At 64.0% G+C, this 12,868-nt stretch overlaps 3 protein-coding genes across 3 annotated transcripts; all 3 read right to left on the bottom strand.

Moving 5' to 3' along the window:
• Window positions 1-3,477: 3,477 nt before the first annotated feature.
• Window positions 3,478-4,792, bottom strand: EMIHUDRAFT_120586 (hypothetical protein; the record flags this gene model as incomplete). Its single annotated transcript, XM_005762727.1, has 4 exons — window positions 3,478-3,705; window positions 3,804-3,839; window positions 4,132-4,201; window positions 4,314-4,792. 4 exons carry the CDS (start codon window positions 4,790-4,792, stop codon window positions 3,478-3,480), a joined length of 813 nt encoding a protein of 270 aa, XP_005762784.1.
• A 2,127-nt stretch (window positions 4,793-6,919) lies between these two features.
• Window positions 6,920-7,561, bottom strand: EMIHUDRAFT_248421 (hypothetical protein; the record flags this gene model as incomplete). Its single annotated transcript, XM_005762726.1, has 1 exon — window positions 6,920-7,561. The coding sequence occupies one exon, from the start codon at window positions 7,559-7,561 to the stop codon at window positions 6,920-6,922; it is 642 nt and encodes a 213-aa protein (XP_005762783.1).
• Window positions 7,562-9,449: 1,888 nt separating this feature from the next.
• EMIHUDRAFT_248419 (hypothetical protein) lies at window positions 9,450-11,222 on the bottom strand (the record flags this gene model as incomplete). Its single annotated transcript, XM_005762725.1, has 4 exons — window positions 9,450-9,542; window positions 9,763-10,104; window positions 10,203-10,355; window positions 10,842-11,222. The coding sequence occupies 4 exons, from the start codon at window positions 11,220-11,222 to the stop codon at window positions 9,450-9,452; spliced, it is 969 nt and encodes a 322-aa protein (XP_005762782.1).
• Window positions 11,223-12,868: the final 1,646 nt, after the last annotated feature.

Genomic DNA, 12,868 nt, shown 5'->3' with positions numbered 1-12,868 from the left:
TCCGACTTCGCGTCCTCGCTGATTCGTCCCGAGAAAGTTGAACCAGAAGGCTCGCGAGCTGATCGCAACGCCGACGATCATCTCGGCAAAGGCGCGCGTGAATTCGTCTCTTGTCCAGGCCTGCTTCAGGGCCCCCGCGCCTTGGAGGAATTTCGCGGACTCAATTGTAGTGCTGACGTCCACAAAGTTCACGAGGGTGTCCTTCATCCTCGCACTGATTGACAGCTGTTTGACGAGTTGTTCGAACGCGCCGTCCAACTTTGAGCTCAGGCTGTACCTGGCGCGAGGAGAGAAGGTGACGTTCGCGCCGGCAATGATGTCGTCGTAGGTCTTCCCCTCGATGTTTAGCTTCCGGACAACCTCTGCCCGAAACAGCATCATGCTGGACGCGACATCTCCCCTGTCGTCTCGGCGGTACATGGTGTATGCGAACTCCATCATCAGGTCATGGAGCTCGCCGGGGCATACGTCGAAGACGCACGGCAGCGGAGGAGGCGGAGGGGCCTGCATCCTCGACCCAAGCTCTAGCGCAAGCCTCGTCTTCAGAGCCGCCGCCTCAGCGCTGGCCTCTGCCGCCTGCGCCTGCGCCTCCGCCGCCTCCTGTTCCTTCCGCGCAATCTCCATCTCGATTGCGGCCGTGCCCGCGATGGTCGAGCGGATTCTCTCCAGCTCGTCTGAAAATTGCCTCAGCACCGATTGGACGTAGTCGAGGGGCGGATAGGGCGGGCGCGCGGGCGGGTAGGGCACGGACGCAGACATCTGCTCAGCGTCGCTTGGCGACCGGATGACTGGTGACGGCGGTGGCGGTGGTGACGGAGAGCGGTATAAATCTTGGGTTGCTGACGGAGGAGGAAGGGGCGGGGTGCGCCCAAGGCACGGGCGAGACGAGTAGAGCGGATAACTGTCGTACAGGCAGCCTTTGCCCGAACAGGTTGTCTGATTGCAGAGAGTGAACGGCACTCCTTCTTCATTCCTCCCAATCTCTGCACAAGCGGCGACCGCCTCAGCGTACGTGCGCTTGGTGATTGGCTCTGCAGGTGGCTTGCCGGATGTGCAGGAGCGGCCCCTGTTGTAAACGCGCACGCAAGCGCCACTTCCGGCTACGTTGGGCTTGCAGCATTGTGTGACAATCCGGCGCAGTACCCTGCCCAGAGACGGATCTGTGATCTCTGCCCTCACGGTGTCTTCGTCTTGTCCTTCGACCAGGCAGGAGAGCTGGCCACCAGTCTTCGCATTGATGACCTGAACGCCGGCGCTTGGGATTCGAACCTAGGCTGAGCCAGCGCGTGGAGTAGGAGAGGCAGGCATGCCATCAGGGGCGCAAAGGCTGTGCTTGCAAGTTGCCTGAAGGCCAACGGGAGGACGGCCGATTTTAGTTGAGACGCGTCCCACCATTTGCGTCGTAATCGATTTGCCGCGTCTCCTCGATATGTTGCCGCGTCTTCGTGGAGCATTTCAGTGTACGTACGTTTCTCTCTCTCAGTGTAGTGTATGTACTTTTAGCTTACTGGGAGAGAAGGGAGAGAGAGGGGGTTGTTTGTGTTCTCTATCTATCTAGGCCCCGACACTCTAAGGGCCCTACGCTCTCTCAGTGTACGTGGCTCTTACGAACAAAGGTGCACTGCTCACAGGGTTTGCGATGAGGAGCGACGCCGAAGGAACGATTCTTCTCGGGTAAGTAAGCGCACCAACCACTCTCTAACACTAGCCGCCGAACGCAAGCGCACTACGACTGTCGACGATCGGTTCATACTAGCACCTCACCTCGCGGGCCGATCTTCAGTGGGGCTCTTACAAACTTACCCGAAGGTTCGAACGAAGACTGCCGACAGAGGTTGCGGGCGGTTGGGGAGCGACAACTAATTAATACCCCGGTCAAGCACCCACAACTGCGTGCGTGAGTGAGTGTGCCGGTCTGCTGGCTCATCTTCGCGTACCACCTTCGCACGTACTTTTAGCTTAGTGGGTGACTCACTCTCACTCAGTTATGTGTGTGGCGCTTCATTCTCATACGGATACGCACGCCTGAGCATCCTCGATCGATCGCCGTGCAAAACTCTCGTCTCTCGAGAAGAATTTAGGAAAATCAACTCTCTCTCACAGCAGACAGGAGACAGGCTCGACACAGGTGCGGACTGGCACTCTCGAGAAGAATAAAAGCGCTGCCAAATAAAGAGAGGAACTACAGTACGCGGTAGTGATCTAAACACCCGAATACCACGTTCGGATCGCTCCTCATCGGCAAACCCTGTCAGCAGTTCACCCTACGGGTATGTTCGTAATAGCTACATACACCGGAAAATTGTGGGCCCCATTTCCGGTCCTTTTGTTTGTTTGGCTTCAATGGACAATGCAGCACTGCGTGGGAGTCCATCCCTTTGGCATACTCAACGAAGACACGCGCGTACGATTGGAGGGCCTGGTCTCTGAGCAACGCCTCAACGGCACCCCGGGCCCCCCACTTTTGGCCATGTCGAAGAGTCGAACACGTACGCTGCTTTGAGACCTCGCTGCACCGGGCCCGCTACTGCGTAAAGGGCGTGGACCGTGAGTTGAGGAAATCGGAGGACGCGACCCACTTCGCCACAGACGGTCCCGCGCCTCGCCGCTATGACCGCTGCACGGCCCGTACCGTCCGCTGTGCAGCGGTCTTTGTCCGGAGTGAAAAGTCCAACGCGCTCGTCGGTGACGGTGTCCTCCGATTTCGCCGCGCTCGGCGAACCTCGACAGCGCCTTCGATGGCATGCAGCTCTTTGCGTCAGAAGCCTGGAGAGCAGCTCCTCGGCTGCTCACACGCTCTGCACAGTTGACACAGTCTACTGTGCGGCTACCACAGCTGTGACAGCGATGGGCTCGCCCTCACTGGCCCTCAGTCACTTGTGCTGCGGCTTGTGTGAGCGACACTGCTCGGCGACTGCCGGCACACTGTGAGACCATGGGTGTGAGGTAAAACCACGCTACCAGCGCTTGGTCACATCGGCCCCGAGGTCAGATCCTTTTACTCTGTTAGTGACAAGACTTGTCTACCGGCTGGAGCCGAGCAGGAGGACCCGGCGCACAACCCCTGGTCAACTCACGGTCACCCCGTACTGGGTCAGGCTCGCTGACAGTCCAAGGCGACTCTCCGTGCTTAAAGAATGTTTGTTACACCGGCAAAGGTGAGACTTTGTGGGAACCGCCACGTGTAGTAACATCGAGCTCACACTGAAAACACTGAGTTGACGATTTGCCGCTGCCTAAGGGTGGCGCCTTTAAGCGGGCCTTTGGCGAGGTGGCAGGCATCACAGGAGAGCCGAGGCTGAGGGTAAAGTTTCGCGCTTGCGATTTCCCTGTCGTTTCGTATACATTTATCTGTTGGCACCGCCCTCTGCGAATGCCAGATGCCGAGATGACCGAGGATACAGATGGCACCGAGAGGGTCGTGGACCGAGAGGCAATTGAGTCAGCAGCAGGTGTCTGCGTGATCTCAGAAGCGACTCACCCCTCTGGGGGAAACAGCCCTCCCCGCAGCCTCGCCGCCCCGCGCTGCAGCGGCACCGCTCTCCGCGTCAGCCGCGGCGGCGGCGGCTCCGGCCGCAGCCTGCGCCACAAGTCGGCGTCGCGCTGCAGCACGCCCGCCTCCGGCGCGGGCGGAGCGCCGAGCGACGGCCACGCGGTGGAGGCGAAGGCCTCGAGAGCGGAGAGGGACCACTCCTCGCTGTGCGCCTACGAGTAAAGACCGTCTTCTTAACAGGTGGTGGTTAGCGGAGAGGCGCCACTGCTCGCTGTGCGCCGCGATGAGCCCATCCTCCGCAAGCTCGTACCGCGTCGCGCCGAGGTACGGCTTGATCCGCGGGCGCCTGGGAGGAGGGAGGGAGAGGGGGTGGGAGGGGGTGGGAGGGGGTGGGAGGGAGAGGGAGGGAGAGGGAGGGGGAGGGGAGGGGAGGGTCGTGGGCCGAGAGAAGATGCGCGAGAGGGGCCCAATCAAACACACGCACACGCACGCACGCACACGTCCCCCCCTCCTCCCCACCTCCTCTGCCTCCCCTCCCCTCCCCGGGCCCCCGCGACGCGGTGCGTGCTGGCCCCGTACCATGGCAGCTTGAGCGCGCCAGAGAGGCGCCACCGGGCAACAAAGGAGCGGTCGCACACACGCTCGAGCTCGATGAGCTCGATCGCCGAGAGGGACGGGTCGAACAGCCCCCGAAGCGCGTCCGTGTACCTGCCGCGCACACACACGCACACCGCCCTCAGCAGGACAGCCCCGAGAGCAAGAGCCGAGGGCGGGCATCCGTTGTGTGGCGCGGCAAGCGGCGCCGCGCCTGCCGAGCGACTTGACGGGCATGTCCGGGTCGGGCGCGTCGAAGTAGCAGCCGTCCGAGTAGACGGCCTGCGTCAGCCGCCCCGTCACGTAGTACCCGCGCGCCTCGATGTCTTCACGCACCACCGCCATCACCTCCTCCACCGACAGCCCACGCGTCTTCTCGCCCATCGGCCGCACGGGAAGCGCGAGCGGGGCGAAGAGCGAGGCGTCGGAGCCGGGAAGCCACTGCCGGTCGAGGATGCTCTTGTGGCGCGCCGCGACAAAGTTGGCGACCGCGAGCGCCGCCTCGAGCGCATCATAGGCGCGGGTCCTCCAAAACGGGCAGCGAATCTCGCCAGACTGCTGGCTGAGGCGGCCGAGCGAGGAGCCCGGGCTGACGGTCCGCGGCGACGAGGCGGAATCGGACGATAGGACTAGCGCCGGAGCCGCAACTCGGGCCGCGGAAGCTGCGCCTGCGGCGGGGCAGACAAATGACAGCTCGACCCGCATTTCCGTGAAAAAAAAGTAAGCACCTCGCACCGACTACGCCGAGGAGGCGAAGCGGAGTGCCAAGGCCGCGGCGTGCGCGGCCAACAACTACGACTTCATGACGTGGGCGGCGAGCACACGCGGCGGCATTGGCCGCGAGGCGGCGGAGTGGTTCACCACCGGCTTCGCCGCCAAGGTCGCCCTGGCGCGCTCCGACGGCGAGAAGTGGCGAGTGCGCAACGAGCGCAAGCGCCTCCTGCAGCAGCACTCGGCCATCATTGCGAGGCGCAACTGGGAGATCACCCAGCGCAACGCGTGGCCGAGGATGGGCGGCGTGGCGCCGCGAGCGCCGCCAGTCGAGTAGTAGCGGTAGGGAGTAGAGGTAGTCGTCTCAGTAGTGCGTGTCAGAGCGTCCCGTGTCGGTCAAGCAGCGTCTGTCGGATAGTAGGAGAGAGTGTGTCGTGTGTCGTGCGGATCAGTCCTGTCTGGGTGGGGGGGGGAAAGAGACGGAGAGGAGAGTCATTGAGCCTTGGCACCAGCCGGGCAGTGGGTTTGGCCCTGGCATCAGCCGGGCATGTTGTTGATTTGGCCTTGGCATCAGCCCTGGCAGGCGGGCACGCGGGACATGCACAGGCGCCAAAGGGGCGCAGAACCGACCTAACCCGTCGGAGGTGGGGGGAAGGGAGTACCGCCGGGTTCCCCTGCGTGAGCGCAAGAGTAACCCCGAGAGGGCTGAAGATGAGCGGTGCGCGCAGGGGTCGGCGTGACGGGGCGAGGGACGCGCCGCGCGGGGCGCCGCCTCACCGGCCCAAGTGGCGCAGGGCGAGGCGGCGAGAACCGAGCGAACACGTCCTCGTGAGCCCCGTGGCTCCAACCAGGCCCTTCCTTTTTTTGAGCAGGTGTGACGCCGCGCGAGCGACGCTCCGAGATCGCCCGAGATAGCGCGGCGCGGCGGTGGGTGAGGTGGGGTGGGGGGTGGGGGGGGGGGCGGCGTGGCGTGGAGCTCCGAGATAGCGCGAGATTGTGCGAGATCGCGCGGCGCGGCCCCGAGATGGCGCGAGATCGCCCGAGATCGCGCGGCGCGGCCCGAGGCGAGGTGGATGGGTTGGGAGCGAGGGGGCGGAAGTGATCAGTGCGGTAGATCGGTCAGTCGGGGCGCGTGAGCCGGACTTGTGAGCCGGACGGCTTTCATTTCTCTCTGCGTTGTTGAGCCAGGACTCAACATACTCGTTCTGTTGCCGTCCCAAACTGTCACTCCCCTCTCTCCCGGCCGGGGTGGGGCGCGCGCGGGGGCGGCGGGTGTGCGGCGAGTGTGCGGGATGTCTGTGGGCCCGAGAGCGATATGCCATGTCCGCCTTGCGTTGTTTCATAACATCGAAGGCTAAGCTCAAAAAAAGTTGGCACAAGCTGCACGCCCCTGTGAGCGGGGCGGGGTGCGCACTGTGCCTCTGTGTTCGTGCGTCGCCCATCTCTCCTGGAGATGACTGCTCTATTTATTGATACCCCCATTCCGATAAACGAAAGAAGAAAAAAGTGGCGAGATCGCGCGGCGCGGCCCGAGGCGAGGTGGATGGGTTGGGAGCGAGGGAGCGGAAGTGATCAGTGCGGTAGAGGATATCAGGAGAGAAGTCTTGTTGGCTTCTAAAAACTCTCTCTCAGGGTCAGCTCGGGGCGCAAGACCAAGAGGTGGCCTGCGAGCCATCCGGCTTACATTTACCCTGCGTTCTCGCACATGGAGTGCGAGCTGCGAGGTACTCGACTGTTGCCGTCCCAAACTGTCACTCCCCTCTTTACGGCTTTAACTTTATGGTCTCCCGGCCGGGGTGGGGGCGGCGGGTGTGCGGGATGTCTGTGGGCCCGAGAGCGATATGCCATGTCCGCCTTGCTTTGTTTCCTAACATCGACAAGGCTAGCTCAAAAAAAGTGATGGAATTTACAAAATATCTGATATCTCCCCTCTCATGCAAACACGCCCACACGAGTGTCCTCCCTCCCCACCGCATGCCACCCCGTCTCGTGGTCCTGCCTCCACTCGCGCTCAGACCCCTGAGTACGCCCTAGGGGGGGCGCCCTGCAGGCTCCAGTGCTCCGCCTGCATACGGTCTCCTCCGCTGGGCGGCCCGGACCTGGCCCCGCGCCCCACGCGCCCTACCTGTACATCTCCTCCTCGAGCCGCAGCAAAATGGCCTCGAGCTCTGCCCCCGCCTCGGCGGCGGCGGCCTCCGCCTCCTGCTGCGCCTTGGCCATCGCCGCGTACTTGGTGTAGGCCTGGTCCAGCGCGCCCAGCGTCGCGGCCTCCTCTATCGCCCGCTCGCGCGCACCCGCCTTGCGTCGCGTCAGCTCCTCGGCGTCAATATCGTCGGCGCAAAAGAGAGCGAGGTCCGGCTGGACGATCTCGGCGGTGCGCTGCTCCACCGCCATCGAGTGCGCCGACCGCGCCGTCTCCACCCGCTCCTCGAGGCTGCCCTTCACGGGCGGCCAGCCTCCGAGCGTGACAGCGCCCTTGCCCTCGCCCGGCCTGGCCTTCTTCTTGAAGGCCTCTTCGTTGTGAGCGGTGTGCGGCATGCCCATGAACGGACTCAGCCCGAGCGGCTGCGCCGGGTCGAAGGCCGTGCCGGTCGGCAGCTCGGGGCGCAGCGACGGGTCGACCAGGTTGTTTTTCGGGTCGAGCTTATCGGCGTTCGGCTCGCCCTTGGCGTTCATCCAGCAGGTCGCCGGCACGCGACTGGACGGAGCACGAGCGACGGGCCCAATGTAAAAACTGGAGCATAGAACGAAGGTCGCCAGCATCGGTCAGCGAGCGGTTAGAGAGCAGAGCCTGATGGCAGATATCTGCTGAGTCGAAGGAAAGTTGAGCAAAAAGAATTTTCAATGTATGTGGCTCTTACGTACATTCTTACGAGGCAGAAGAGAACGACGCGACAGAGGGGGAAGTGACAAGGGAGAGAACGACGAGAGTGGGACGGCCGCGAGGTGGCATGAAGGTTGCAGCGAGAAGCGGCGAGAGACTGCGAAAAGAGATACGAGGAGGCAGACCCCCCAGGGTGGGCGACGGCTAGCGCATCACACCCTCCTCTCCTTAAAATCCCTGTGTGGTGGCGGCGTGCCGTTCTCCCATCCCTCCCTTGGGTTGTGTGTTTTCTTTCTTTCTTTACATTCTTGCGCGAGGGGAGCTCGATAGACTCGAGGGGCCAGGATACGCCGCGAGGAGGACGGAGTTGCGCCGAAAGGCGAAAGAAGCCGCGAGAACAAGGGACCGGCAGGCGGCGGCGTCACAGGACGAGGCAGAAGGGAACGACGCGACAGAGGAGGAAATGACAAGGGAGAGAACGACGAGAGTGGGACGACCGCGAGGTGGCATGAAGGTTGCAGCGAGAATCGGAGAGAGACTGCGAAGAGAGATAGGAAGAGGCGGACTCCCTAGGGTGGGCGACGGCTAGCGCACCACACACCTCTCCTTAAAATCCCTGTGTGGTGGCGGCGTGCCGTCCTCCCATCCCTCCCTTGGGTTGTCTGTTTTCTTTCTTTCTTTCTTACATTCCCGGCAAACAAATGACGTGTGAGTGTTAGAGTTGTTTGTGAAGGAATATGCCAAGTGGGAGATGGGCGCGAGTGAGGAAGACCTCGCTATGGTGGTGCATCACGGCGACTTTTATATCTGGTCAACAGACCGCACCTTTCGCGCGTATCAGCTCTCGCAATGTATCAACTTTTGGGGGCCAGAGTCGTGGTCCGCGTGGGTGGCGCGTTGGTCCATGTGGCACCTGACTATTCTCCTGATGGTCGAGTTCAAGTGCGAGGTCCTCCCGCGCGAGGTGGTGCACGTCCCGATTTTGTGGGGCCTGGGGCTGCTGTTTGCCATGTGGTCGGGGCTCAAGCAGGTGGACGGCCTCGGCTACGGGCCTCAGAATGCCACGCCGGAGGGCTACGGCCCCGGCTGGATGCCCTGGTGACTGCGCGGGGCTCTGCGTTTGACTGTGCAACGCGCCTCCGCTGCGTCCTCCCACGCCCAGATCCCACCTCGCAGGTGCATCGGGCACTCCACCTCGGCCGTGATCGCCTTCTTTCTGTCGTGGTACGAGGCGGTGATGATCTGGTGGCCGAGCCGCGCCCTCCACGTCTGCTATGCTTTACTTGTGTGCTACTTTCTCTACACCCAGTCCCTCGGCGCCGACAGCAACGCAGGCAACGACTATGACGAGTACGTGACGCAGTGGGCGGTGGAGTGCTGATGAACCTGATCGTCACCTGGGCCAACGTGCCGCGTGTCCAGAAGGAAATCGAGCTAGGGACGTGGCGACCTTGGGCAGGCGGCTTCCGTTGGTGCTGCGGGAGCCTGCCTGTGCTGGAGGGGAGCTGTTGCTGCCCGCCCGCTGGTGCCACCGAGAGGGGAAAGTTGGCCGTGGCGGTCTGAGTTGGCGCATGCTGGGTTGGGCCTCACTCAAACTCAATGAGTCACTTGTCACGCGCAAGTTTGAGCTGAATCGTGTCCACATTCAGCTCAATCAGCGCTCTTTTTTCACCACAGCTGTAAGCTCACGAAAGAGTCACGTGTACGAGTCACGACTCACACAGCACTGACACACGAATGAGCCGTATCAGCTACATGTATCACATTTCTGTCAGTGTCACTGAGCGAGCCCCCCGCGCCCCGGCAGGCGGCACATCGTACGGCTTTTTAAAATTTTATGTGTGGCACACCGCACACCGGAGTGTGGCTCTTGCTTATGCCGAGAAAAATAGAAATATCGACCGAGACTACAAAAGGGCGCTACCGCTAGCTAGCTGGCGTGGACACAGAGGATGGGTGCTGTGCGCAGTCAGCCGGTTCAATCGATGTCGATCCCGTCGATCGCCGACGTATGGGCCGCCCCGCGCCCGCGCCGGCCGACGGCCGACGACAGGTTTTCACACAGAGAGTGCTCGCTCGTGCTCGACCCGCCTGGTTCAGAGGATGATCCCGCGCCGCTCGCCTCTCCTGCGCCTCCCACCGGCCCGACCTGGTCGCTCTCCCCCCACTCGGCGCCCTCGCCGTCGTCGCCCGCCTCCGCCGCTGCAGCGCGCCTGCGGCGCGCCTCCTCGCGCCTCTCCTCCGCTCGCGCCACCGCCAGCTCGAACTGGGGCCGGAAGCGGCGGTAGAGGCGCATCGCCGCCGCCGCGTCCTCCTCCGGCGAGTGGCATCCCTCTTGGATCCGCCACTGCAGAAACTCGGCGGCGAGGTGGCGCAACTTGCGCGGCCGGCCGGCCCGGGTGCCGAGCAGCGAGGGCAGCCCCCGCGCCGTGTCGCGCACCAGCCTGCGCGGGTGCCCAAACCCGAGGGCCGCAAAGTCGTGCTGCAAATCGTGCCTAGTGGCGGCATGTTGCGGACGGGTCGGGGGCGCATGTCCGGCCGCCGGCAGAGGCGCGCTGCAGGTGTTCGCCCGACGACAACCTTGCCCTTGAGCAAGGCGGAGACCTCCCTCGACACCGCCTCGAAGGGCGGCGCGGTGGCGAGCATCGGCGCAGTCACGCCCGACCAGCGCGTTCGGTAGTCGGTCACAGCGCAAGGCGGCCGGCAGTACGAAAAGTAGACCACCTCCTCCGCCTGGCGGTAGCAGGGCGCTCACTTCCGAGACACTTCCGAGACACTTCCGAGACACTTCCACACACGGCCTCCCGGGCAGAGGAGGCGGGGAGGTGTCGGGCCGGGCGCCGGGGCCGCTCCGCCTCGTTGACGACGCAGACGGAGGCGAGCTTGGAAGGCAGCCCGCTCGCTCCGACGCCGACCTGCAGCGAGGTTCCAGCGAGGTGTGCGGTACAGGCTCGGGGAGGGGCCGCCCGCGCTCGCCTGATGCGCACCATCTCGCAGTCGACGGCAAGCACGCCTCCCGCCTCCGCGCCGCTCCCGACCGCCACCGCCTCGCGCCGCGTCGGCGGCGGAGGCGCGGCGTCGTGCCGCGAGCCCGCCCGGCGCGCTGGGTGCTTTGAGGCGCCGCCGAGGTGCCGCCTGTTGCCGTCGCGGCCGCGCCCGTGCCGCGCAGCCGCCGCCTGCTCCTCGGGTGGGTGCGCGAGCAGGTAGCTGAGCGCCCACCGGCACGCGGCGAGCCTCCGCCTCACTGCGGAAGGAGGGCCGCCTGTTCACAGCCAAGCGTTGAGCGGCGCCTTCTTCACACGCGGCCTCACTGTGTCGTCGGCTGCCGCCGCTGAAGGCGGGGAGCGGGAGAGGCGAGCCGTCGCCGCCGGCCCCCTTCTGGGCGAGCGCGTCTGCGATCTCGTTCGACCGGTTCCCCTTGTGCGCCTGCACCTTGAAGAAGGCCGTCCGGCCTCTCCTCAGCCGCAGCAGCAGCTGGATCAAGAGCACGAGCCCGCCCCACCTTCCGTCCTGCGTCTGATCCGACACGCGCCTCCGGCCACGGCCACGGCCTCCGCCGCCCGACTCCGCCGCCGCCTGCGCGCAGCGCAGCGCGTGCATCGAGTCGGAGAAGACCGCGAGCGGCTCGCCACGCGGGTGGCGCAGGAGGCAGTGGGCGAGAGCCGCAAGCTCGGCGAGGTTCGAGTCTGCGGGTGCTCCAGCGGGAAGGGTGAGCCGGCCGTGCGTGTTGAGCTCGTGGCCCGCGGAGTAGAAGACGGCGGCGCCGCACGAGCCGTCCGCGAGCACCGCTCCGTCCACGAAGGCGCCCCGCGCCGCCGCCAGCCGCGGCTTGTCCAGCTTTGTGACGACAGTGAGTCGAGACGGCGGGAGCGGGCCGCCGCCAAAGAGGAGCTCGAGCAGGAGCTCGAGGAGGGCTCGAAGGGTGGACCACATATATCCTGAGTGTGGCACCCAAACTCCAACACGACGCTTGACGGTACGCGAGGCGACTCCCGTGGTTGGCCGCCGTTGCTGTGTGCCAGGGGTCGGCGAGTGTCCGTGCCCCAAATACACAAGCCCGCCCTCGCCTGTGGAGAAAACGTATCGGATCGTCTCTATTTTAAAGGCCCACTCCCGCCCTTTCTCAGAGCTGTGTTTGCGCTCGCTGTGCGCTCTCCCGTTGCTTCATGTTGCTGGCTATTCTGGAGTCCTCCTGGCTGCTCTCCGCCCACCAGCCGGCCACAGGCCGTCAGTCTCACCGGCCGGCGTCGAGAGAACGGCCAGACTCGACCGACCGGGTGTCGCGCCGCTGCCTGCTTCTCGCGCCGCTGTAGCAGCGCCAGCGGCTCGGCCGCGCATCCTTCACACACGCCGCCACGACCAAGCTGAGCGGGCCCAGTGTCGAGGTCTGGTGCGAGCTGCATGTGAGGGGCGGCTTTGGCCACAGCAGGTCCACCAGACGGATCTCAAAGCTTGCCGTCGGCGTGCTGTCGTGGCGAGAGCCGAGACCGCTGCAGAGGAGCCGAGTGCAGTGACGATCCAGAGGCTACCAGGGCCACCAAGTGGTAGCCCTTGTCAATTATGAGCAGGGCTGTGCTTTGATGGGGTTGTGCTTGAGCGTGTGTGAAGTGGGAGTGCGTGCCGGCGGTGTCTGTGGGTGAAATAGGCGTGTGTGAGGCCGTAAGAGCCGTGGTATGAGCCAGAGTGAGCTTCATCACCCAAGATAAGTGCGGTCTGGGACATATTAGGCTTGGTACTGATGGGCCTGGGCCAGGAGAGCGACAGAGATGGCGAGGTGGTGAGCTGGGAAGCCGCTTCGGCACCTGGACGTGTCGCGATGAAGTGCCAAGAAGCGCCGTTTGCGGCTAGTGCTCAAAAGATTGGGAGAGAAGGCCTACATATTATGACTGCATCCATGCACCTTGTGCATAGGGGCTGTGGAACAGGACATTTCACGGTCGGTGGCGCCGATAATGACCTCCGTAAAGCCCTCGGAATCGCCTCGGATGGGGTCCACCGGAGACAATCTCGAGCCCTCTCCGTGGCATCACGAGCCGGTGTGAGCTTGCAGACCCAAGGTAAGTGCGGTTCGGGACAGCTCGGGCCTGCTACTGATGGGCCTGGGCCAGGAGGGCGACAGAGAAGGCGAGGTGGTGGGCTGGGAGCAGGAAATAGCGCTTCGTGGCACTTGCATCGCGACACGGTCACACGCGGACTCTCCAGCGTCTCAGCTCCTGACTAGCACGTGGTTCTTATAACGGGCTCCC

The sequence above is a fragment of the Emiliania huxleyi genome (genome assembly GCF_000372725.1).
Source record: "Emiliania huxleyi CCMP1516 unplaced genomic scaffold EMIHUscaffold_665, whole genome shotgun sequence".
Taxonomy (NCBI): domain Eukaryota; phylum Haptophyta; order Isochrysidales; family Noelaerhabdaceae; genus Emiliania; species Emiliania huxleyi.
This window is presented reverse-complemented; position numbering and strand designations above follow the sequence as displayed.